Here is a 27,252-nt window from a genome sequence, read left to right as displayed (position 1 = left end):
AAAATAGCCCCTATGTAATCCAAAGATAGTCCTAGTTAATATTTCATTTATTCCCAAAAGAATTTGGATAATTCTGTGGACTTCTTTGGGGAACAATCTGTCATTTTCTTTGTCTACTTTTTCAAACCACTCCTTTACCCTTCCTTCCCCATTCTGGGGGACCCAGCTGGCTGGCAATGGCTAGTCTGTAAGCTATTTCTTGACCCTCTGTCCTGTGCTCAGCGCCTATGAGGACAGAATATTTGAAGGACGACAAGAATTCTTCAAGAGGGGCTGGGAAGGATATTTCTAAAGTCCATGTCCCTGATACCAAAAGACTAGCAAGCAAGAGGGCGGCTGGAACACCTCTGATCCTCCCACTCTATTTCAACCAGCCCCAGAGGCTGTGGCTGCTTCTTTAACTGGCCAAACTCCCTGCCCAAGCCATCTCTGCCATGGCAGCCAGACTTAGCTGAAGGACTTCAGTTCTTATATTCCAGAGTTACTGTGCACCTACGTGTTGAGCATGATTTTGCACAGCAACATGTACTTCAGAGATGTGATGGCCTTGGGGCTGTCAATGGAGTCGTAACCTTCAAATGCCTCATAGAAGTATGAGTATGCAGTTTTCCAGTCCTTTTCCTCTGCTGCATGGATAATACCTGGGCGTTAAAAAGAAAGGAGTAAGAACCATATAAAACAACAGAATCATAAAAGAGCTGGGAAGGGTCTTGGAAAGCTACCCCAACCCCATCAACTCATTGATGAGCTCAGGAAAGGATAAAGGACCAGCCCAAAGTCACAGTCAGCTAGTGAGAGCTGAGATTAGAATCCAGGCTTTGGCTTCCCAGCTCAATGTCATACTGCCATATTGCCAATGTAAGTTCCCAAAGGAGTTAGAGACTCAACTCAAAGGGGATCCTAAAAACCACATACCATCTTTCTCCTACACTTCTCACCCCATTCCACTCGTGCTATCTTTTGGAGCCACTGGAAGAGGCCGTGTTTACCCTCCAAATAACATCACCTCTGCAGGTCAAGAGGTGACCCCAACACCCCTAGACTGCCTGAATGACCTGTTTTAATAACATCCACTACTTTAGGATAAGATAGCTTTTCTAAGCTTGACATTTTTTACTTAAGCAGCTTTCATGGGGGAGGGGGGGAATCCAACCTCTTATATTCTCATTTCAAGTATTTGTCATTTATGGATATGCTCTTGCCTAGATGCAATCAGTATATAGATCTCACATAAAACAAATCCATGAACTTAACTGTACATGGCTAAGCAGTATTTTTTTTAGGCTGAAATGCCATAGTTGACCTAACCAACCCTCTACCATTTAGAATCTGGGTTGCTCCCAATGAACTTAACTTTGGACCTGCTATTACTTCCAACCTAAGCTATCACTTGGGATAACATAAAAATTAGTTCCTCTAGATTGAGCAGCGCCTAGGCCCTAAGATTCTGCACTTATGTATATTAGCACTAACTGTACCCAGCCCTATCCATTTGTTTACCACAGTGCTTCCGAACATTTTTCACATCAAGATACATGTAAAAAGTATTTAGCCCATTAGAGTAAAAGGATGAAGCTGCTAATACATGATCCAAGGAATCAATGTTTTAGCATACCTTTAACCCCCAGAAGCATACATATAGTGCATGGCATGCCAGCTGGGAACTTCTGACTTAACTACTTATTGAGTGATATGTGCCATCCGCTAGTCCTTTTACCCTACCCAAAATGCCTCCCAATTTGGGCTGGAGGAATTAGGTCCTTTTTCTACTATTGCTCTTAAGTATAGAAGCCTGGAGGAAAATCTGCCCTTCTCTGCAGCCAAGGAAAACTCCCTTGAGAACACAACAAACTATTAATGCTGCTAAACTAAATGAGACACATTTTTCCATACCTCCCAGTACAGAGCTAGTAGAGAATAGGCCACACCCAAAATAAGTATGGGTTTTAAAAAAAAGGTAAAATAAGGCTTAAGAACTGGTATACTGCTTTCCCAAACACATTCGTAAATAGGGGCTATATAAGCACTATGAGTGTCATGATTGGCATATGAGGTTTATTATTAAAAACAAAAACCAAAAATTAGACTCATTCAACATAAACATTAATGAGGGCCAACCAACCATGTGCCAGGCACTGATATAGCTACTAAAGCAGAAAGAAATATGAACAAGACCCTCAAGGAGGCTCACAGTCTGCTGGGAAAGATGGTCACCAAAACAGAAACAAAGAGATTAGTATAATAATAGGTACAAAGGAATATACCTTTGGTAGGGAAGTCCAAAAGCAAAGAAGAAAGTATAGAGGAGGGTTTACAGAGGAAACATCTGAGCTGTATCTAGAAGGATGCGTAGGAATTTGCCATGGGACAGGTGAAAGGGGAATCCCAAGCAGAGAAGGGAAAATAAATATACGAAGGCAAAGAAGCAGGAAATAGCATGGAGTACCCAGAGAATATGAAGTCATGTGGTGACTCTTACTAAAAACCACAAATGAGGATGAAAACCAAAGAATGCCTTCCTTTTGAATGTCCTGTTAAAGTTTAAGCTGAGGTTAATGCAGAACCATTGGAGAATTTTAAAGAAAGGAGTTATACTATCAGATTTGTGTTTCAGAAAAATGACATTGGGGCCAATAAGGAAGATGCATTGGGAAAAGTGACTAGGGACAAGTTAGACCAGACTAGTAAAAGATGACTCTAGTAGTCTAGGCCTTAATTAGAGCAGCAGCTTATAAAGATGGAAAAGAAAAGACGTACTTGGAGACACACTGAACATGATCTGGTAACTAACTGGATATGAGGGATGAAGGAGAGGAAGGAGTCAAAATTACTCCAAAGACCATAGTTTGAGCAGCTGAATCAATGATACCATTAACTAAGAGGACATGCAGAAAGAAACATTAGGAATAAATTTGGTTTTTGATATGTTGAGACTAAGATAGATACCTATGGAATATTTAGGTATATATGTCCATTAAGCAGATAGAAATCTCGATCTAGAATTTAGGAAAGAAAGAAGCTATTGGAGATCTAGATGAGGAGACCATTAGTGTTATGTGGCGGCTAGAGCCATAGGAGAGTATGGGATTAGACAGAAAACGGGGAGAACAGGAAGGAAAAAGAACTAAGAAAGCAATACTGAGGAACACCCACACTTAAGGGGCAGTCAGAAGGAAAAGGAAACAGCAAAGCATGAATGCTAATAATCAGTCAAGGGAGAACCAAAAAGACAATGTCAAGGAAGCCAAGGGTGTCTAACAAGGTTGAATTACCCCCAAAAGTCAGAGATTATAAGGGAGTTATTGACTTCTTTCTAGGAGTAAATAAAGACACCAAAGTAAGGATATTCTTTCAATTTTTTCCAGAAGCATGACAGAAAGCGGAAAATAGTAATTTAAAAAGTAAAAAGGGCGTGGTGGCTCATGCCTGTAATCCTAGCACTCTGGGAGGCCGAGGTGGGTGGATCGCTCAAGGTCAGGAGTTCGAGACCAGCCTGAGCAAGAGCGAGACCCCATCTCTACTAAAAATACAAAGAAATTATTTGGACAACTAAAAATCTATATAGAAAAAATTAGCCGGGCATGGTGGCACATGTCTATAGTCCCAGCTACTCGGGAGGCTGAGGCAGTAGGATTGCTTGAGCCCAGGAGTTTGAGGTTGCTGTGAGCTAGGCTGACGCCACGGCACTCTACTCCGGGCAACAGAGTGAGACTCTGTCGCAAAAAAAAAAAAAAAAAGTAAAAAGGGTTGTGGGTTTTCAGCTGGGGTAGCTCAAAGATTAAGAAGATCTGAGAGGAGAAAAAAGACTAAAGCCCAAGAATGGAACAAAAAGGTAGAAAGATCACCCTTGATTATGGGGTAAAAACAGATAGTGATACAAATTCTATAGCACAAAGAAAAGTAAAGAGGGCTCAACATAAGAATGGCTTCTATTTCCTCTGAAAATTAGGATGCAAGTTCTTCTCTTGACCACAAAAGGTAGAGAATAGATTTACCAGAGCAGTGGCTTAAACGAAGGGCCAGCAATTGGTTAAAGCTAAGTACTCTGATAAAAGCTTTACATTCATCATCTCATTTAATCCTCACCACAATCCTATGAGGCAATACAATTATTACCACCATTTTACAGATGAGCTAAGAATAAAGCTAAAGATAAATTAAGTAACTTGCCCAAAGTCACACACTTAGAAATCAGCAAAACAAAATGTCAACCTAGGAAAGCCTGATCCTAGCACCCCTGAGAGGCAAGTCTGGCAGGTATTGTATTATCTTTTAAGGATGAGAGAGGTAACACAAGCGCTTAAACTAGACTTCTGCCTCCAATCCCAATGCCCCTTCGATAATGATGCCTCCAGTAAAAAAGCCGCTGAATACAAAAAAAAAAGTATTCCACCTGCCAATCCATGGCCTCCTTAGCCCCAACATTCACGGACTCCATCAGAAAGCTGAGTATTACACTCAGCTGAAATTGGGGTATCTTCCCTAAGCCATGATCTGAGGCCCTTTGGAAAAGTCCAATAAACTTTACAAAGGTCTCCAAGAGTCAACAGAGTTGTGTTAGGCCAATCCTGAAGAGAAATGCTACCATTCTAAGTAGCTAAGAGGAATGTCAAGGGAGTCTTTTAAGCCTAAGTGAGACCTTTCTAGGGTTTGGCTCTAACAGGTTGCCTAGTCAAGCACTGATAAGCATGTTAAGATATTTTAGGCAGTTAATAGGAGGGAGGCAGCTGGTTAGAAAGGTAGCCTTCTGGGCCGGGCACAGTGGCTCACGCCTGTAATCCTAGCACTTTGGAAGGCTAAAACGAGAAGATTGCTTGATGCCAGGAGATCAAGACCAGCCTGAGGAAGAATAAGACCCCATCTCTACAAAAAAAACAAAAATTAGCCAGGCATGGTGGCACATGCCTATAGTCCCAACTACCAGGGAAGCTGAAGCAGGGGGAATAGCTTGGGCCCAAGAGTTTGTGGTTGCAGTGAGCTATGACAACACTACTGCACCCTAGCCTGGGCAACAAAGCAAGACCCTGTCTCAAAAAAAAACAAAAAAAAAGTAAGTAAACTTTCTAATTGGTTTCTTTGAAGAAACTTGAGCCAAATCAACCAGTTTTGTTCTCCAGCCCCAACCCCTATTCTTTCTACCCATAAGATAAGATGCACTCTAAGAAACACATCCCAGGAGTAGCTACGGGTGTTACCTGACTGCATGTCCAAGGTGGCCTGCAATTTAGGGGGGCAGTAGATTGCATTTGCTGTGGTTCGAGCAGAGGTTAAGGCAGCTCGGGCTTTCGGCAAGTTGCTCAGGGCATGGTATGTTTTGCTTTCTAAAAGCTGTACTTCCACCAAAAGGGCTTTGTCATCCATCTTTTTCAACTCCCGAAGCAGCTGAGAACCTGAAGAAGGAAAAGATTTATACTCCTTTGCTAGCCATAATCTTAATACCTCGATACTGTAACATCTCATTCTCCCACCTTCATAACACTCAGGATAAAGAAACCTGTCTAAACTCAAAAAAAGGGCCAGGCGAGGTGGCTCATGCCTGTAATCCTCGCACTCTGGGTGGCTGAGGCGGGAGGATTGCTTAATGTTAGGAGCTTGAGAACAGCCTGTCCAACAGTGAGACCCCATCTCTAATAAAAATAGAAAAATTAAAATTAGCTGGGCGTCCTGCTACACACCTGAACTCCCAGCTACTCAGGATGCTGAGGCAGGACTGCTTGAGCCCAGGAGTTTAAGGTTGCTGTGAGCTAAGCTGACGCCACAGCACTCTAGCCCAGGCAAAAAAGCGAGACTCTTATCTCAAAAAAAAAAAAAAAAAATATTTTAAGTATAATTATAAATAGACATAGTAAATATGACAGCCAATAAATAAAACACTTGCAATTTAAAAAACTAAATCTGAAATTTAATAGGGTCCTATAGGCAAAATGTAGATACATATTGAAAAAAATTTCAATTAAAATGGAATGGGTTTTACTATTCTAAATTCAAGTGAACTTAAAAACTACCTTTTGTTCTCTAAATTTGACAAACTAGCTAGTTTCTTAGAACTTTAAACATCAGTTTCCCATGATAGGTGCAGAACTGTAAGCCACCTTAAATCTTTCTTAGAAGCAGGCAGAATCTAAATTATTAATTAGTAATTAATAAGAGTAGCCAGGTTTAGAATACATTCATTTAGCTAGCTGAGATGACTTATTAATTTCTACCAGCTTACTTACCCAAATGCAATGCTTCCTGGTACCTCTTGGTATCAAAGTACAAAGACACCAGTCTTGCCTAGGAAAGAGAAAAGGCATTGATTGAAAAGAAGAGGAAAAAAAAGCCACAGAACGAAATCAAAGATTAACAGTCACAGAACTGTCACTGTTGAATATACAAGTCCTGACAATAGCATCAAACTCAGCAAAAGAAATTATTGAGCCCACAGTGTTGCCTCCTATTATAGCCAGCAACTGTTAACTTTACATTGTTGCTGCTTATTTCTGAGTAGCAGATCCATCTCAAAACTTCAACCAGTGAGACTACGATCAATAATCTTTGGATACCAGAGTAATTACAAAGTAGCTGAAACTACTTTTGACCAGGATGGTATTATTTATATTCACAGTCTGTCTAATAATGCCTAGAGACCGGAAATTAGTGCTAATGTAGAACATACCTCCAAAGCTTGGCGTAAGAAAGTTCTTTTCTCTGATTTGGCCCATTCAATACACTCTAAACACAGCTCAACCTGCAACAGGGAGAGACAGTACATGCAACATTATGTCCTCATACTCTTTCCACAAACCATGCTTTGGAGAACAGCTTTAATTCCCTCCTTACATATTCCCTGCTTACTATAGAGCAAAAACTATTGTTTTTGCTCTATTTAGTGTATGATCCATAGTATCTCAATGTTTAATGGTTATATTGCTATAGAAAATCAACTTGGCTTTTAACACATAAAATATGTTTGTGCTTAGTGTTCTTTAGGAAAATAGCTTCACCTTCAAGACTCCTCTTCTACCTACCCAGGAGAGACCCAGAACTTACAGCAACAAATATAGCCCTGGAATGTAGATTTCTACAATGGCTTAGGAATTTTTAAAGCAGAAATTTCTCCCTGAAATAGTAACATGTTATTGTGAATACATAGGTAATAGAGGGGAGAAATTCTCAACCTAAGCACAAATGCCTTGTTCTTCACAGTTGCTTTAAGACTCAAAAGGTCCAGTTAGTTCTTTCCTTTTCAAATTCTAGCAGTGCAACTAACCAATTCATCACTGCTCTTACAGCAAACATATACAGTAAGCTTAGCTTGTATTACAGGGAGTAAAAGGAAATTAGAATTAGCCTAACATTTAAAAGGGATTTTAAGCTTTAATTTAAAGGCACTCTGAACCCCCAGTTCTATCTGCCACTGAAGCAGTGATGTAACATGCAAAGGAACTGATTTAAAGCAGTGGTCAATCCTACACGGTCTAAGCATGCCATCAGGTATCCTTGACATATTAGCTTTGACAGAGTATACATTAAATGCTGCAGATCTTATTCTGTGACTGCAAGTTTTGTGTTAAGGTTACTAATCAGAGCATAAGACAAAGAGAAATGAAATGAGAAACTGAGCTTTCCAGAGAACTGCTAATACAACATGTATTAAAGTTCTTGTAAGAAATGCTGTAAGGAGGGAAAACTAAAGGGACATAATTCAAGTTAGCAAGCTCTTCTGCCTTTTGATCCTAAGTTCAAGCTCAGTAAATAAATTGATGGATGACATTATATGTTATTTGGAGCATTCACCAGTAAGAAATTCAATGAAACCTTTACAAACTCCTCTTTGGAGCCCCCTGGTGGCTACCTAATCTCCAACTCTAAACTCAACTGACCTCATAATTCTACCAAAACTAAGAACCAAAAACTGAAATAAAAGCAAGCCAATCGCAATTTCAGAGTTTTGAGTTTTGTTCTGAAAAGCTAACCTCAAAGTTAGATGTCTGACATACATGGAATTGAAAATATTTTGCTGAATAGTTTTAGCAAAGAAAATACACGAGTCTTTAGTACTACATGACTCAGGGGCTAAGAGATGCCTCCTACAGTTTCACCCAGGGAGCTTTTTCAAACGATGCAAAAATGAAGGCTTGGGACTTAGGTATATTCCTCTATAAGTTATACTTCGATAAATAGTTTATACCCTCCCCCTCCCCCATAAAAAAGAATGCCTGGGCTCCTGAGTCAGTAGTCTGAAATATAAGCTTGGCCGCTCTAAAGTATATCCCTAATAAAGAAACACCAAATTCTACCCTTGCAATTCACCTGCCCCCATTTCCCTGACAGTCTAGATATTAAGTGACTCACCCAAGGTCACATATCAGCTGCTGGATACAGAACTCATCCCTATCTCCAGTGCTCTCTGTATCTTAACCCAGCCTTAAGTTAAAGTCAGCACAGACATTTCTCCTAGAGGAAGGATTCTTTACAATATGCACTAGATATCTGTTATCAATTACAGAGTACATGATTGACATTACCTAGAATTGTAATTGGTGAAACCAGCACCTCAGTTCCAAGAAATTCTAAAAGGCACTGCCCTTGCTACACAGCTATTTTGCCTGAAAGGCTTTGTGCTTTGTTAATGCTAACAATGACTTGATAAAGGAGATAAAAATATACAAGGAGCCCATGCTTCTGGAGAAAGGCTCTTACTTAAATAAGTACAAAAACCTGATGTGGTCAAAATTAGATATTTAAGTTTTATTTAAAACAATACATTTAACCATTTAAAAAAACCAAACCTTAAATTAACTAAATTCCTATAGAGGGAAAATAACTATTATTCCAAATCTGAAATTCTCTAGCACAAACCCCATTTTTCCTTTGAAACAATTGTTTTGACAACATGATTTCTGATGTAAGATTTCTTAAAATGTGCTGCTGTGTTTCAGTTAGGCAGACTACACCAAAAAACGGCTTCTTATAGGCAACTCCTTAGAGATCCCTTGAAGGTAAACTTAATTCTAGAAGTTCAGTTCACTATTTGGCAAAGATATGGTTCAGTCTTCGTTCTCTCCTCTTCACCCTACTTTTCTAATCTTCTCCCCTTGTTAAGCATCCCATCCTCCTACTCCTCCACACATAATGCTCTCAGTTTCTAGGCCCCAAACCTTAGCACTGCAAATGACCAGATCCTAATCTGAATCACATCAACTTTGGGAATATAGCAAGCTGAAAACTGTTCTGTAGATATAGATATATCTGATTTATGGTTAGTCCCCAAACAGAAAAAGGCAAGGAAAATCCCCTCCCTCATACTCTTGGTACCAAACTCCTTAACAAAACTCTAGCTTTCTTAACGATATTCTAAAACTTCCTATTTTGCCTCCAGCCTCAATACTACCATGACAGTCCTTCACTTAGGACTTGTTCCTCTATCCTTTCCCATCACCCAATCAAAGAATTTTAAAATAACCAAGAATGAAGACTATATCCAATTTACCCAAGTCAGATACCTTGAGGCACTCAAACAAATGTAGAAACAACACCCCATGCTTACATCTCAATAAACTTAGATCTCAATTCAACAAAGTATTTTCTGAGCAACTACCATGGGAAAGGCATAGTTCACACACTCCCTCAACAAATATTAATAGTAGTCATGTAGCTCTCTGGGACAAACTACTCAAAGTGCTAGGGATCCAATAGTGAAGAGGACAAAGTAGCTATCTTATGAAACTTACATTCTAAGGAAGAAACAGACATTAAACTAGTAAAATAAATACGAAGAAAAGTAAGCAGAGATAAGGCATTTTAGATAGGGTGATCAAGGAAGGTCTCTGAGGAAGTAAGATGTGAGCAAAGACTTGAAATAATGTGAAGAAAAAGCCCATGTTAAGATCAGGTTGAGAGCAATCCAGATGTATACAAAAGCCAAGGCCAAAAGAGTTTAAAGTGTAGGGCAAAAGGCCACTATTACAGCTGTAAAGAAAGTAAAAAGGGAGACTAGTATGGTAGATGTGGTCAGAGGTGGCTACAGTTAAGGAACTGGAACTGTACTGGGAATAGGGAAGGCCCTGTGAGAAAGGTATATAGTGCTTCACTTGAGTAAGATTATATTACAATAAAGAAGACAAGGCAAATGTCATTGTCATACAAGGCAGAATAATCAGAAATATAACATGTATAAAATATGTGAGTCACTAAAAGAGTTAAGAGCACATTAAAGTCAGTAAGAAAAGATTTCAGAAGAGGTAGAACTTGAGATGGAACCATGGAAGGGAAAGGTACAGCATGAGGAGCACACAGGGCTTGTTCGACTACCAACCATTGATCCAACATGGCTGACATGGTTGACATCCTTAGCAGAGTACCGGCAGATCAGACTACTGTACTAGGTTGTATCACAGAAGTCCACTCATTAGCTAATTCTGCAAGCTATGGAAAGCCTCAAGTTGTGAGAGGAGGAGAGGAATAAAATGATCAGAGGGCTACTTGGTAAGATATCCATGACAATGGTGGAATGAAGCTTTTACAGTAGTCCAAGTAAGAAATAATTAAGAACCAAACTAGATGGTAATTGTAAAGAGAGAACAAATACAAAAGAGGTGGAGAAGCAGACAGGAAGAAAGTTGAACTGACAGAATTTAACAAATGACTGGATGTTGAGGTTGGTCATGTTGAGTTTAAGGTGCAGGTAAGACAATCTGGATGATTCAAAATTTGTTCCAAAACAAGCAAATAACCTATACTCCACAAAAATTATTAAAAGAAGTCTTATCTTAATGGTATAAGACTCTGGTTATTGGCTGGACGCGGTGGCTCACACCTGTAATCCTAGCACTCTGAGAGGCCAAAGCAGGAGGATCACTTGAGGTCAGCAGTTTAAGACCAGCCTGAGCAAGAGCGAGACCCTGTCTCTACTAAAAATAGAAAAAATAAGCCAGGCGTGGTGGTGTACACATGTAGTCCTAGCTACTCAGGAGGCTGAGGCAGGAGGATCCCTTGAGCCCAGGAGTTCAAGGTTGCAGTGAGCTATGATGACACCACTGCACTCTAGTCCGGGTGACAGAGCCAGACTCTGTCTCAAAAAAAAGACGCTGGCTCTTGATTAATGCTAAATTGCTAATCATCAAAAAAATAGTCCTTACTTAACACTAGAATGACATTGACAATAAAATGACACAATGCCTAAGAGTGCTTCCTTTCACCCTAGGAAAAGGAAGAAAGGTCTCTAGTTGACAAAAATTTAACATGCAATGAAAACAGCAACGTACAAACACAGTTAAGGGAGGGCCTAACAAGACAGGGAACCATGTAACAAAGGCCAGTAAATCCCACTGGGCACTTATAGGAGAACATAAATTATGATTTGAATAGATTTCCACAAAGGAATAGGAAAAATGATCATTAAACAAATGCAGTTCTACCCACTGAGTCAGGTCTATGTTATGGGGAGGGGCAAATTTCAGAGACTTCAGTGTGCAAAAAAGCAGCCTGCATAATTAATTTTTCTGCCTCCAAGTAACATTTATTAGTCAATTTCAAACTAACATTTATTGGGCCGCAGGCACGGTGGCTCATGCCTATAATCCTAGCACTCTGGGAGGCCGACGTGGGAGGATCGCTCAAGGTCAGGAGTTCAAGGCCAGCCTGAGCAAGAGAGAGACCCCGTCTCTACCCAAAAAAAAAAAAAAAAAAAGAAAGAAATTAGCTGGATAACTAAAAATATATAGAAAAAAATTAGCCAGGCATGGTGGCGCATGCTTGTAGTCCCAGCTACTTGGGAGGCTGAGGCAGAAGGATTGTTTGAGCCCAGGAATTTGAGGTTACCGTGAGCTAGGCTGATGTCACAGCACTCTAGTCCAGGCAACAGAGTGAGACTGTCTCAGGGGAAAAAAAAAAACTAACAGTTATTGATCAGTCTATTTTAAGGATCCTATTTCAAACAAAAGATGGCTTCACTTTCATGAGAACAAAGTATAATTTTAAAAAGTAAGGGTTAGATAAGACTAATACTCCTAATAAAAATCACACGGCTGCTATCTAAATATTTTTGATCTACTATTATGAAACACAGTTTTGCCAAAAACAAATGAATTTGAAGAACACTCTACAAATGAGTTTTCTACAAATGAAGTTAGTTTATGGTGTTTAAACTAGGCTTCAAAAAATCATTAAGAAACCAATGTTATAAAAGACATGAGGATCCCTGTGTCCTAGGTTTCTCAAATTCCTCACTATTTACTCCATATGCTACTATAGCCTTTTTATACCTTTCACCTGTACACCCACATAGGCCACAGCAAACAATCAGACATATAGCCAACTAGCAATTCCAACCCTCACCCTTACATTATCTGACATTTTATATATTTGTTTATTGTCCGCCTTCCTAGTTAAAATATAATCCTTATGACAGCAGTGACAGTGTTTTTACAACTGCATCCCCAGTACCTGTAACAGTGCCTAACACAGAGCAGGCACTTAATGAGTACTCATCAATACATCCACAGGGAAGACAACTATATTCTTCCTACAAACAGATTCAAACAACTGTAATATTTCTTGCTTGAATCTGCCACTTTTTACAGAATGATTTTTAATTTTGGTATGTGTCAGCTCCTGAATTGAGAAAATACAGCTATCTTTGAAAAGGTTGGAAAAGGTTCAGTGATTCCAGGGAGGCATTCTTCAGTACAGTTCAGGGTCTAGTCTCAACGTGTAGAAAACATGTACAAGAACACCAGTCACTTCTGCACACATGAGACACAAACAAATGGATGCTCACCTCTCAATGAAGGCATAGACGCAGTACAAAACACGCCGAGAAGGGATGCCACAAGACTTAATTAGTGCTCACAAGGAGCTTTGTGACACAAGATGAAAGGTACCACAGACACAGAAAACATTACAAAGGTGTGGCAATACAATACCTCAAAGACAAGAATCAGTTTGTGACCCTGATGTAATGAGGATTCCAGGGACCACTGACAATCTCCACTTACAAAGCAAAGCATGGAACAGACCCAAAGTATCAAATGCCCTGCAACAAAGAGAAACTGACATGATAAGTCCTAAGCTGTCCTCTGAGCTGTCCCTTCCACATTAGTACCACAGTGCAGGCAGGCTTTTCTTTCATTGAAACAGACTTTTTTCAATATTGTCTACTTTCTGTCATTAACATAGCTTACCTCCTGCCCTGTAGCTGCTTCCATATCAAGAAACAGATCAAGAAGAGATCGGACCAGACGAGCTGCTTTAGCCTTGCTGATGGAATTCAAGAAGGGTCGTACATACTTCAGGAGTCCTCCAAGCTCTGTGTGAAAGGTTAATTCAGGAAAAAAAAAGTAAATATCAACAGTAGGGATAAAATATCCATTTAAAAAATTGACCCATGATCATAAAAATCAGTACTTACATCACTGGAATCAGTCTAAATGAAACTTACTAGTTTAAAGCATTCCCAGCAGGTACTAGAGTAGCAAAAATAAGTTAACATCATATGCCAAATTTGTATTCTATTCCCCACTAAGCCACTGAACTACTATGAAGGCCCGGGAAAAGCTCTTATCTCTGCTTTATTTATCCATTTTAATGAAGCATAAACAGCAAAATACTCATACTCTCAAAAAAGTTTTCTAGCTAGAACATGAAACACGCTATGCCCCTGCCCACCCTGGACAAAATCACTTCCTCACAACCAACAAATATGATCAGGTTATAGAAATAATTTTTTTTTTTTTTAAGTTTCCAAGTCTGCCTTAGCAATTCCCCTTAAACAGAGGTTTTCAATTGCAAGTTCCCTTTTTCCTCTCTTCTTGCAGTACTCCCGCAGTAAACTTCCAGCAATATCACTTCCCTGGCACTCTTCTGAATAAACTTTTTACGTTAGTTTGGGTGTTCTGCCCTACTGTTCTGCTATATCCTTTTAAAATTTCTCATTAATCTTCTACACCTAAGTCTTAAACTATGACCAAAAAAGGTGTCTAACATAGAGCTCTTCCCCGCTTACAGAAGAGGACAGTACAGGAACTCTGAGGGACCACCTTAAAACAATAAACTAGAGATGTGCTTATCAAACAGCAAAAATTAAAGAATGTTTCATCTAAACTAAGGAAGTATTTTTTGGAATGTAGGTTAAAATTACTTTAGGGCCACTGCCTCTTTAATATTCTCCAACTGCAGACTTACCCTCCAGAGAACTCTAATTCAGGACAAGCAAACCTTACCCTCCTGAGAATGCTAATTCAGGGTTCTGAAAGCCTCATCTGCCTGAATAGTCTAAATGCATGAGACTGTGTCATGTACTTAAGGAACTTTATACAGAGCAGGAAAGTTCATCTTTCCCTTTACTTCCCTGTACTGCCCTTTGATTCCCAATGTTTAAGACTTTTTCCCATTCTGCCACCCATTCACACCTGCATAGACTGTACACCCCTGCTTTCAAATCGTACTTATGCCACAATCCCATGTCAAATGTCTTCCCATCTTCTCAACCTATGTAAATCTAAGATATCCTTTTAGGTCCAGCTAAAGTTCTACTGAGTCCTCCATGCTAACTCCAGTATACAGTGATTTTGCCCTCTCAACTTCCTTTTGCATTTATTTCTATTATATTATGTAATCATAGCTTTTTAAAAGTAGTCTAGGCTGGGCATGGTGGCTTATGCCTGTAATTCCAGCACTTTGGGAGGCCAAGGTGGGAGGATCACTTGAGGCCAGTAGTTCAAGACCAGCCTGACCAGCCTGAGCAACACAGCAAGACCTCATCTCTACAAAAAATTAAAATAGAAAAAAAACTGAGTGTAGTGGCACGTGTCTGCAGTCCCAGCTACTCAGGAGGCTGAGACAAGAGGATCGCTTGAGCCTGGGAATGCAAAGTTGTAGTGAACTGTGACTGTGCCATCTCCAGCCTAGGTGATAGAAGGAGACCCTGACAAAAAAAAAAAAAAAAAAGTTCTCCCATATCATTTCCTACTATGCTTGAACAATTCTGAACAATTTATAGTGACAGAAATATTCAGAAGGCAACCTATTCCAATGTTGGCCAAACCTCCTCCTACACTGCTTCAAATATTTACAAATCACTTACGTCTCCCTAACTTTCCCTTTCTCCAAGCTAAACATCTTTAGCTATTTCAACTGTTCCTCCAATGTCCCTGATTTCCTGAATAACTTATCACATTATTTGCTCTCCTCTAAACAAACTCTACTTTGTAAAGGTACCACTTGTGATATGCTGCAGTACCAAGAACCAAAAACAAAAAACCAGATAGGCCTGACAGTAGAGCAAGAGGCTTAATTCTCTTGATCTGGCCACCATGTGTAACACAAGATAGCATGTTTTATTTTTCCAACAGCACTCTTTGTTCAGACTGAGTCTATTAAGGTCTTTTTTGCACAGACCACTGTCAAAACAGGTAATTCCCAACTTACTCTGTTTTGAAAAATACTTTATATAACTTTATACTTATCACAACTGAATTCAATCTTCCTGGCTTTGGCAATAACTGTGAATCTTAATTCTGTCCTCTACTGTACTGAGTCATCTACAAAAATAAGCATGCCTTCTGAAATGGCTTTAACCATGATGCCGGATGCTGACCAGAAAAACAAGGACAAATCCCTATGACATGATGATAGAGACTGCTGTCCAGATTGATAAATGATCCATTTATTAACATGTTTTAGACACAGTTATTCAGCCCAATGTAAGTTCATAACCTATACCTGTCATGTTAATATTATGGCCAATGTTCAAATATTCTGCTTTTATCAGATGTGTAGTCTATGTCATTCCTCTAATCCAGGAGCTGGCAAACTTTTTCTGTGAAGAGCCAGACAGCAAATATTTTTGGCTTTTCAAATTATATGGTCTTAGTAGCAGGTAATCAACTCAGCCATTGTAATACAAAAGCAGTCATAGACAATATAGAAACAAATAGGCATGGCCATGTTCCAATAAAACTTTATTTACAAAAACAAGTGGCAGGCACACCAGTGTAAATCTACCAGTCTGATAAGGATAACCAAAGAGAGAGAACTAAGATGAGTTTGGAATAATCTGTTCATAATAAACCCACTGTTTTAAGTGATTAAAAGTGATGTAAATGTGATTATCATATAATCTGTCCCAGAACTTTACTGCTGATTACCATTTGTAGTGCCTAGGTCTAATCTTTTCATTACCCTTTTGAAAGGTAGAATAACATTTGCCCATCCTCAGTTTCCTTATACCTCTCCACCCTCCATGATTTTTCTAAGAATAATAAATGCCTCTATAATTATATCTGCTAGAATTTTTTTTATATTAAGAGACAAAAATTGTCAAAGCCCAGAGACTTGAACTTATTTAAATAGACTATCTGCTCTCTCTTCTCTCACCTACCTTGGCTTTAATTCTCTCTCTGGTGTTATTTCTATCTTTTTCAGTTTGAAAATCATTTTCCTTCCTAGAAAAGGCAGAAGCGAAACATGAGCTAAGCAGTCTGCCTTTCTCTCTAGCACCTGCTAGCATTACAATATTTTCTCTAAGCACTGAGTGTTACTCTTACTCCAACAGAGAAACAAATAATCTCTTAGTGGCCGTTTTTCAAAAGACTCAGCTCATTTTCTGTTTTAGTCTATTACCGTTTTACATTCATTCTTGGTTATACTTCCTGTTACTTTCCATTTTCATACATGTTAATTTTTTTTAATTCCCATAAAATCATACTGACTTCTGCAATTATATCACCAGAATTTCCCTGTTAGAAGTTCACAGAACTCAGCAGATTCCTTTTAAGAGTTTCAAGCTATGAAGGGTACAAATGGTGAGCCTAGGCATCATGTCTGATGATGCTAGGAACTACTTTCAATCACTACTCCACATCAGACATTGTTTTATTTCCAAGTGACTGTTTTTGGTCTTAAACTTTTTGAGTAGAGTACTTAGCACAGTGGTACACACAGATTAAATGCATAATAAAACCAACTGAAGATTAATGGAATGGCCATATTTTCCATCCTTAGGGAGCTCAAAATCAAAGCAAACAATACAAGCCTATCAATTATTAAAAGCAAAGGTAAGTAAATGAACGTAGGCTCCAAGACTTCCTCAGGGTTTCTATTGTGTATACCTACATTCATCAAACTTTCTTAGAAGACAATGATAAGTAACATGGAAAACTTTTTGAAAGTCCTTATAATTCACCTATTAAATTCCAACAGGTGTAGCAATATACTCCTAAACTTCTCATGTATTGAGTCACAAGGCAGAGAGGATAAGAAATAAAGGGAGAATAAGCATAAAATAGGCCAATAGCATTTTTGGATGAAAATTACTGAAGCATGACTATATACTACACATTGTTTTTAATTATCCATGTCAGTGAAGGAAAGCAGAGATTTGGATATTTGAACAACAGAAAAATCTTAAATCACTTCACCTGGCTTTATAATTCTTTTGGAAAAATTACCTTATTAATTATATTTTGCATGAACTAATTATCAAAACTGTTTTGGAACTCCTAAGCTCAAATTAACTGACAGGCAAAAGGAATCCATACATATGTCAAATAGCAGGGAAGTCAGCCTATCATAAAAAAGCCATCACCTACCAGTGATAATCTGTAAATAGATGACTACAGAAAAGCAATAACCATGATGCCATGAAGCTATGAGCTCTGAAGTGGGACTATGTGGGTTCAAATCTTGGTTCTACCAGTTGCTAGTTGAGTGAGCTTAGGTAAGTTTTTTAACTTCTCTGTGCTCCGTTTCCTCATGTGTAAAACAGATAAGAGTATCCACTTTAAGTTGTTTTAAGGATTTAATAAGCTAAAACCATGTAATGTACTCAAAAGAATAACTAGTTCATAGTTAGCACTCAAAAACCCTTAGGTATAGTTAGTCTTAAGGCTACTTAAAAATGTTATTTTAAATAAGATACAAGACCCATGTAAACATATCCTCACAATTTTGTAATCATTACTGAACTTTCTACTGATTGAGCCCAATAATCAATAAATTACTTATCCTGAACTGGAAAAGATCTTTAATTCCCAAATTCAAGAGGTTTTGCTAACTAATCCCCATCATTCTCTTGAGTAACAACATAATTTGGGCAAAAGTAATTCACGAGGTTACTTATCAGAGCTTAATGCATTCTAATCAAATAAGCTCCAAATTCACTTTGAAGTTGACAGAAATCACCCATTTTAAGTTTTAGGAGACTTCTCTCTAAATACTATTACCACTTTATTGGTGAAAAGTCCTTCCTGTTTAACAGGACTCCCTCCTCATTCCATGGACACACCCATCATCAGAATATCATCTAGAGCCCAGCCAGTCAATGGTTCAATTACAACTAGAATGTCTGGGCAATGATATATACAAAGTCCTAGGTAGCAGTGGAGAAGTCTTGGGAAAGCTCCATTTAATGTCTTACTCATTCTGTATCAGAAAAAAAGAACAGTGAGTCACTTGGATGTAAAATCCCTAGTCATTTTCAAATTATGGGCCTAAAGTCACTTATCTACCCTAAATACATCAAAGCTGCTCAGCAAAATCACTGAAGACTGCTGCTACCTGTGCATAAGGGAATACAGTGAAAATTCAAAACCCAGAATCACAGATCACTATATCCCAACAAAAATACAATTTTCCCTCATTTGCAGAACAAAACTCTTCCATGAAAGAACTGAGTTTAAAGGTCACTTAACTTCCTGCTGAAAAACTGAAGCTCAACAAGTTGCCAAGAAAATAAAACTGAACTATAACATCAATGAACCGAGTGTGTGGAGGCAGTCCCATGTTCCTTCACTCCAAAAAAAAACAGTAACCTCATCCAGCATTTCAGGTACAATACATTTGTAGCACTTACCTGCAGCTTGTCCAGTCTTTGCCAGAAGAGACCCCAGTTCCAGGATGCTCTGCTCTTTGACCTGCACTGCCTCCTCATCGTTTTCCTGAATGTCACGCTTCACTGGGAGAGGAAAATGCAAACCCTCTTAAAATTCTGACAAAAAAATGAAGACCGAGGGAAATTTCACTCTTACAAGACCCATTACAAACCCAAACATATGCACCAAAAGACAAAATTCTAAAGAGCTTTAAAAAAAAAAATCTCTGAACAAGAAAAAATAAAATGGTCATGTATATGTAGGACATGTCCCATGTAAATCATAAAATAGATTCCTCTCTGATTTCAAATGTGTCTTTTCATTCTATCCATCAGAATTTTGCTTGCCCACATATATACTGCATTTCTGTTGCAATCACTTCGTTAAAGCAAAATTGAAACAAAACATGTCCTTCATACTTACCGCACTAAGACCCATGCCAGTCACTATGTTACATGAAGATATTAAACATGCTAATGCATTTACCTGCCACAAACTAAAATCAAATGACCAAGCTGCTGATGACTGTAATGTCAAAAGCCTTTCAATAAACTTTAGGTCTGTGCAAAGTCTCAGCAGGGTGTGTTAGGGATAAGCAGTTCTATAAAGCCATGCAGGAAAAACAACCCTATCAAAGCCCCGATGTGATCCTGAACAGTTACACTTAAGAGACACTGCTGCTTTATAATGGATTCAGGTCCTGTTAAAATAACTTTGTGCTATCTGTCCCACTTTCAACTGTTAATAACTATTCTAACATTTGAACATTGAATAGCCTCTCTAAGTTGGTAGTGATAATTTCAGTGATCATCACTAGTTACTGCCTCTCTTGCAAAGCATCATGACTTGACAAAAACCAAGATTCTGATACTCCATCATGGACTCCCGAAAAAGTTAAAGCTGTCAACCATCCTGACTCAAGCTTGCTCTAACAGAGAAGCTTTCAGGAACTCTCTCCCAGTATAGTGGGCAAGCAAGAAATATTCTAATTGTATTAATGTTTAATGTAATTTCTACTTTATGAAAAACAAAATATTAGGCTCTAGGCACAAAAAAATAAAATTCATGCTTCTCACATTAGTTCTAAATATCAGTATGTACTCAGAATAAAATATATATATGTAACAGTGATTGAGATGACTCTGATTCTGTAAATGTAACTGACTTAGTAAGATCAGAACTTCAAAATGAAACACCCTTTACCAATTATCATTCACTCAAAGATGCATCTTGACCCCTGCCGCCTCTTCTTCCCTACTATTCCCAATGGTAAAGACACCAATATCTTGTCATTGTCTTTTCTCTGGAGTACCAAAATTCAACAGACTAAGTAAGTCAACATAAATGTCAACATCCTGGAAGTGGATACAGGTGCAGTCTCACACTACTTGTTGATACAATTCAAATCTTCTCAAACTACATTAAAAAGATCACATTACTACTTGTGAACAGCTCGCCCATGCTCTAACCGAATCCTTTATGAATGAACATTAAAATCCTTCTCTTGTCATCATACATTTATTTCTATTCAAGCCTGAATCCCAGCAGAAAGCTGTCGGAAGAGACTGGCTGGGACTCCCACTTCTTGTTGTGTGCAGGTATAAGGCAACCATACTACAGTGTTAAAAAAATTTTCTTTAATTTTCTCCGGCAATGTGCAGCCAGCTGGTCCCAAAGAGTTCCCAGAACTCCGCGGACTGACAACTAACTCCCTAAACTCACTTCCAACACCTCTACAGGGGAGACTGGAACGATTAGTCACCTCCTATAGCCGGGCAGTCCCAGCCCAACCCCTAACTCTTACACTCTACAAGGGGCAGAGTAACGTCTCGGCCACCTTTTCAAACCAAATGCCAATCTAAAGTGTGTGTCACCTCCGAATTTCCCAAATTCAGAAAGCGGCCCTCCTTTAGTGGAGCCTTCCGCTGGGGGCTGAGGAGAAGGAGCAGCTCCCTGTGTCCCGTGGAAGGAAACTCCAAGAGAAGAGCGAGCGCTCGCGCTCCCACCCCAAGCAGGCTGTGCTGATAACAACGGCGGGAAATGCCTATCCTGAGCGGGTTTCGCCAGGGCTGTTCAACTAGAGACTCTCAGACCAGTTTGTATTAAGTCTGCCGGCAGGCACTGCTCTCGGGTCCCGGCCAGCTCCTGCGGGCCAGAGCGAGGGACAAGGCTGGGGAGGGGTGGTGGCCCCGGCTCGGCCCACTCTCCCACCCCACGCTGATCCCACTGTGAGTCAGCACCCGGCGAGTGGACACAGCGGTTGCCTCGGGGCTTCCCATCAGAGGGTGACCCAGGGGGCTCCAAGGAGCTCCAAGCGGCCTGTGCCCCCAGCCCGGCCCCCCTCACACACAGTGAGTCAGCAGCAGCAGAGCCGGCTAGCCCGGCCCCTCTCTGCTGCCGCCGACCGACATAAGCCGAGCTGAGCCAGCGGGGCCAGGAAGGTGGCGCGGCGACCTTTACCGATGGAGTGGAGGATGTCGATGGAGGCCTCCCGGTCAGTGCTGAGTAGAGACTGGGCTCTCTGGAACTCCACCACCGCCGCCGCCGCCATCTTACCGCTCTCACACCGTCCCCGGCCACGGCCGTCGACGCCGGAAACACATACCCGGAAGGCCCGCCCTCGCGTCCCTCCCCGCTGTGGCCCCTGCGCCTCCGTTCCCAGAGCACTCCGGGAGTTGTAGTCTCTCGGCTGGGAGGGGGCTGAGGGGTGAGGGGGAACAGGAGCGCTTCGCAGGTGGGCTGCAAGCTCCTCAGCACCGCCTAGCGGCCCGCCCGCGAGGAAAAGAGGCGGTGCCCAAGCACTGGAGCCCAAGGTTAGTCCCCACCCACCTCAAAAGAGGCTTCTTAATTTCGACTCCCCTTGTTCACCCTTGAAAGGAGTTTTTGAGTACTCAGGTAGGTATTCAATGAAAGCTCTTTGTCAGCTGTAAAATGGGGATAAGGGGGAAAAAAAAAGAAAAGAAAAGAAAGCTGTTTGGCTTGCTTTGTAGCTTCCACGTTTAACCATTCATTCAGGGCAATAAGTGACCTTACAAAGTGCTCGCTATGTAGCTGACAAAGAATGGCACTATTCAAATACGTTCAAGTCTCTAACAGCGCTTGCGTGACACACGCACAAACACACACTCTTTTCAGGCTTGAATTCTACAGCCAGCCTGATAAAGCTACCAGTATCAGAGAAAACTGTCTTTCCCAAGCAGCCCATTCAATCTTGAGACAACGCGTTGAACGTTATAAAATGAAATATCATCTTTGTCCCATTCATTGAATACATACCTCTTGGGAGTCACACAAAAGACTCACCCCAGCTCCCCAGCTCAAAAAAAGAAAAAATCATATTTCCAGTATCTCCAGTTCCTTCAAGTAAAATCACAGATATCTGTGAGGATGCCATGTGGAAAGAAAAAAGACAATCTATGTGACCATTTAGGGTTAAACTTAAGGAAGGTGCTAAAACTGTACAGAGACAGGTCAATGTAAGGAAGATCTTTCCCTAGGTGATGACAATTCCAAAAATGAAATATACTGTCCCTTAAAGGACCTGTAAAGGGAACCAACATTGCACTCCTCTGTGCTGGATTAGGCAATGTATATATCGATCTCCTTTTATCCTCCCAACAATGTTCTGTAAAGATATTTTTTACTCCTCTTTAACAGATGAGGAAGCTGAGGGAGTTTAAGTGATTTGGTGAAGCTCAAATAGTGATTGACAGAGCTGAGTTCTGAGGGTTAGGGAATGCCTTCCTAATTCCTGGTGTGTTCAAATGAAAACTGGGTAACATCTCATCAGGTTGTTGTAAACAGAATTCATGACTTTGATGGGGAGTTGGATTAAATGGCTTCTAAATTTCTCCCAACTTTTATAGTCCGTGAATCTCAGTGTAAGACTGAACCTTTCTTTGCTCAAAAAAGGCATTCCTCCCTTCTCAATCTGGTGTGCAAGTAAGATCCTGTGCCAAACTGTTAATGGGCTATAAAACTCCAAAACTGAGAACAACAAGGCATAAGTATCTCCACCTTCTAAAGAAGAGTTACCAGTTAACTCTCCAAAGAACTTGCTAAGAAGTGACTAGACCAGTCTTTTAACCGTTCTCTACCTCCAGGTTCAATCAGGGAGACATAAAAATTCAAAAGAAATTCATTAAAAGAAATTATAGAAGATAGAGTGCTCACCTCACTACAAAGAGGGGATACTACAAAAGATTAGGAGTGCCTGCCAGATCTTTCTCCCAAGCTGGTAAGTCTTGCTTCTCTGTGCAACCACCATGGTGAGAGTTTTTTGTTGTTGTTGTTTGTTTATGACAGGGTCTCACTCTGTCCCACGGGCTAGAGTGCAGTGGCATCAAGAGATCCTCCTGCCTCAGCCTCCCGACCAGCTAGGAGTATAGGCAAGCCACCCTGCCCAGCTAATTTTTCTATTTTTTTGTAGTAACAGGGTCTCACTCTTGCTCAGGCTATTTTCAAACTCCTGGCCTCAAGCAATCCTCCCACCTCAGCCTCCCAAAGTGCTAGGATTACAGGTGTGAGCCACTGTACCTGGCCCATAGTGAGAGTTTTGAGGTGAACCAGACATATCTCTCCAGGAATTTGGGTCCTTCATGCACATTTATGAAGATGGTAACCCACTTCTGGTCTGCAGAATTCTGAATTAGGGAAGATGGCTGGCACACTCTCTCTACAATAAGACAATGAGAAAGGGCAGCAATGGGGCAGCCTCCACTACCTGTGTGTGGTACGGCAAGATTCTTATGGACCAAGCAGATGTTGAATAGATAGATTATTCAGGACATTCTTGAAGGGACCTACTCGATGGGGTCACCTGCTAGAGTGAGGAGACCCAGTAATAAGGGTCTGGAAGTGTGGACTTCGGAGGCAGTCACTGAAGGGGGATCTTCAGGTCCATAGGTAGAGCCTCTAAAGAACCCATAAATGCTCCCAACAAGAAAGAACCAGTACCTAGGTCTCTGCCTCTGATGTCATCAGTTATGTAAGAGACCTTTACCTCTTTTCTTTTTTTTTTTTTTTTTTGAGACAGAGTCTCACTCTTTTGCCCGGGCTAGAGTGCCGTGGTGTCAGCCTAGCTCACAGCAACCTCAAACTCCTGGGCTCAAGCAATCCTCCTGCCTCAGCCTCCCAGTAGCTAGGACTACAGGCATGTGCCACCATGCCCGGCTAATTTTTTCTATATATTTTTAGTTGTCCAATTAATTTCTTTCTATTTTAGTAGAGACGGGGGTCTCGCTCTTGCTCAGGCTGGTCTCAAACTCCTGAGCTCAAACAATCCGCCCGCCTCGGCCTCCCAGAGAGCTAGGATTACAGGCGTGAGCCACCGCGCCTGGCCACCTCTTTTCTTATAATCCCTCCTACTTCTCTGACCTCCCCCAAACTCCCTCACCTTGGAAGAGACCTAGAAACAGCAGAGTAAAAGGGAAGGAGAACAAAAAGAGCACAAGTGCAGACTAAACACAAATTTTCAACTGCCTGACAGAGAACCGGAGAAGCTTTAAATTAGATGTGAAATTGAAGTTTTGGTTTGGGCTGGACTGGACTTTTAATCATTACAAAGTAACATAAAAGAGATTCAGGAGATTTGCCCAAGGTGTCATCCAGGGTAAGGGAAGGAAGATCCAACACATGCTTTCAAATTTCAGGCTAGCCACTTAGTAGTTGGTGCCTTTAGCATGTTTCTTAATTTCTCCGATCTTTGATTTTCTGACCTGGAAAAGAATAATAAAACCTAGCTCACAAAGTTGTCATAAGGATATAAGATAATATGATGACATGGTAAATAAATGTTATTTTCTTTCTGTATAGCATCTTCGTTACATAATACTAAGAGGCTCTATCATTGGGATCACAAACTACTGCTTAGTAGTCATTTGTCATTGATTACATTGATAAGGTAAGCAATGTCCCTAAACTTAAGTAGTACTATAATATAAGTCATTCTCAGGAATGTGACATTCTCAATGACACCTAAAGCTCCCACTCGCCCTCTTACAGTTGTCTTGCCATTCTTCCCCATTTTCAGATTCTTCATATCTTCTGTGTGTGCTAATGTTCTAGGCCTTGTGAGAGTCTGGTTAGCATCCCTCTTACTGTGGTCCACAAAGTGTTGCAAAATCTGGCCTACTTCTCCAACTTCAACTCATCACTTTGCCTCTTATTCCTTCTGCTCAGCTGGCTCCTTTTTTTCCCCCTCCAACATGCCAAGTTCTTTCCCACCTCAAAGCCTTTATATTTCCCTCGCAGGTCTCAGCTCAAAGGGCATTTCCACAGAAAGGCTTCTGTGCCAGCCCATTATAAGCAATCTCTCATGCCTTCAATCCAGTAATGATCACATCACTCTCTTCATTTCCTTCCTAGTACTTAACACAGTCTGTGATTTTATTATTTTCTTGTTTAAAGCTCATCCCCCTCCAAAAGTTTGCAGGGACCTTGCCAATCTTGTTAATATAGTTATAGTCCCTATTCCTACAATAGTGGCTTGCACACAGCAGACACTCAATAGTTGTTGAATGATGCATACTAGTATCTGTCCTGTAACAACCTTACATCACGATGTCTGCCCTAAATGTACATGTTCTACACTATGTGACTCTGTTCACCTTAGCCATTGCTGATTGGATTGGGGTAGGAGTGGGGGACTGTCACAGATTAGCCCAGGACCTAGGTATTACAGGGCCTGACTTGGAAAAATTAGCCAGGCCAATGCAATTGGGGGATGGAGAGGCTGAGCCAGTTAGCCAAGGGAACTGAAATCAAAATCTGTCACTTGGAACCAACTAGTACCACGTTGGTAGAGAGAAACTCAGTAGACAAGTGGGGGGAAGCAGGAATATCGTGGAAGGCAATCCATAGATGTCCAGAGAAGGCCACCTCAGTTCCTAACAACTTTCCATTAACCCGCTCCACTTCCATGAGGCCCACCCATACCATAGTCCCCATTCTTGGAACACTGTGACATGTTCTCTCTCCAAGATCTTCTAATCCTTCTTTTTATGTCAAAAGGAAAAGTTCACCATACAATGATCAAGGTTAAAAAAAAGAAAAAGGAAAAGAAAGGTTCAGTGTGGTGTAATCACTTCTTTAATGGCTCTCTGGTATTTTCTTATCTTTCCTTTTATAATATCAAGGCGAGATAGTATGTGGATGGAGTTTAGGTTTCTCTGTACGGTTGACCCTTGAACAACATGGGCTTAAACTGTGTGGGCCCACTTATTCACAGATTTTTTTCAGTAAATATATATTGGAAAAATTTTTGGAGATTTTCAACAATTTGAAAAAACTTGCAGACAAACATAGCCTAGAAATATCAAAAAAATTAAAGTTGGGTATGTCGTGAATGCATAAAATGAATGTAGATACTAGTCTATTTCATCATTTACTATCATAAAATACAAAAAATTATTATAAAAAGTTAAAATTCTTCAATAAGCCCAAAAGAAAGTAAATTATTTTTTTAAAAAAAGTTAAAATTCATCAAACTTTCGCATACATGTACAAACTGTACATGGTGCCATTCGCAGTCTAGAGAAATGTAAATAAATGTACAGATGCAGTATTAAATCATAATCGCATGAAATTAACTGTACTACATACTATACTACTGTAATAATTTTGTAGCCATCTCCTGTTGCTGTTTCCATGAGCTCAACTGTTGTGAGTTTCCACTTAAAACACCATGTGATGCTAATCATCTCTGTGTGAGCAGTTCGTCTCTCCAGAAATTACGTATTACAGTAAAAAGTGATCTCTCATGGTTCTTGTGTATTTTTCATAGTGTTTATTGCAATACTGTAAACCTTGAATAACGCCATGGGACCCACATGAAGTGCCACTAGTGATGATGGAAGTGCTCCCAAGAAGCAAAGAAATGTCATGACATTAGAAGAAAAAATTAAATTGCTTGATATGTACCATAGATTGAGGTCTGTAGCTGTGGTTGCCTGCCATTTTACAATAAATGAATCCAGCATAAGGATGATTATAAAAAAAGAAAAGGAAATTCTTGAAGCCGTCACTGCAGCTATGCCAACAGGCGTGAAAATCTTGCACTTTTTGTGAAATATCTTTTGAAAATGCAGCTTTTATGTGAGTGCAGGATTACTATACAAAAGGCATACCTATAGACTCTAATATGATTTGAGAAAAAGCGAAGTAATTGTATGTCGACTTAAAGCGAAAGGAATGTGAAGGATCTAAAGCTGGAGAATTTAATGCCAGTAAAAAATGGTTTGGTAATTTAATAAAGAGGTTTGGCTTTAAAAATATGTCAAGATAACAGGAGAAGCGTCTTCTGCGAGAACAAAAAGAGCACAAGTGCAGACTAAACACAAATTTTCAACTGCCTAACAGAGAACCGGAGAAGCTTTAAATTAGATGTGAAATTGAAGTT

At 40.1% G+C, this 27,252-nt stretch overlaps 1 protein-coding gene across 1 annotated transcript in view; it reads right to left on the bottom strand.

Moving 5' to 3' along the window:
- The window catches only part of PSMD11 (proteasome (prosome, macropain) 26S subunit, non-ATPase, 11), a 27,705-nt gene extending 6,246 nt beyond the window's left edge, over window positions 1-21,459 (bottom strand). The window contains exons 1-7 of the mRNA XM_012648317.1: window positions 21,315-21,459; window positions 18,836-18,937; window positions 13,167-13,291; window positions 6,659-6,730; window positions 6,219-6,276; window positions 5,196-5,390; window positions 497-641 (exon numbers count right to left, since the gene is read on the bottom strand). Of these exons, the coding sequence (XP_012503771.1) occupies window positions 497-641; window positions 5,196-5,390; window positions 6,219-6,276; window positions 6,659-6,730; window positions 13,167-13,291; window positions 18,836-18,937; window positions 21,315-21,405 (788 nt within the window). The 5' untranslated portion in view covers window positions 21,406-21,459. The remainder of the gene's footprint in view (window positions 1-496; window positions 642-5,195; window positions 5,391-6,218; window positions 6,277-6,658; window positions 6,731-13,166; window positions 13,292-18,835; window positions 18,938-21,314) is intronic.
- Window positions 21,460-27,252: the final 5,793 nt, after the last annotated feature.

Source organism: Propithecus coquereli, unplaced genomic scaffold (genome assembly GCF_000956105.1).
Source record: "Propithecus coquereli isolate 6110/MARCELLA unplaced genomic scaffold, Pcoq_1.0 Scaffold281, whole genome shotgun sequence".
NCBI classification, from domain to species: domain Eukaryota; kingdom Metazoa; phylum Chordata; class Mammalia; order Primates; family Indriidae; genus Propithecus; species Propithecus coquereli.
The sequence above is the reverse complement of the archived record's forward strand: the minus strand, read 5'-3'. Positions and strand labels throughout refer to the sequence as shown.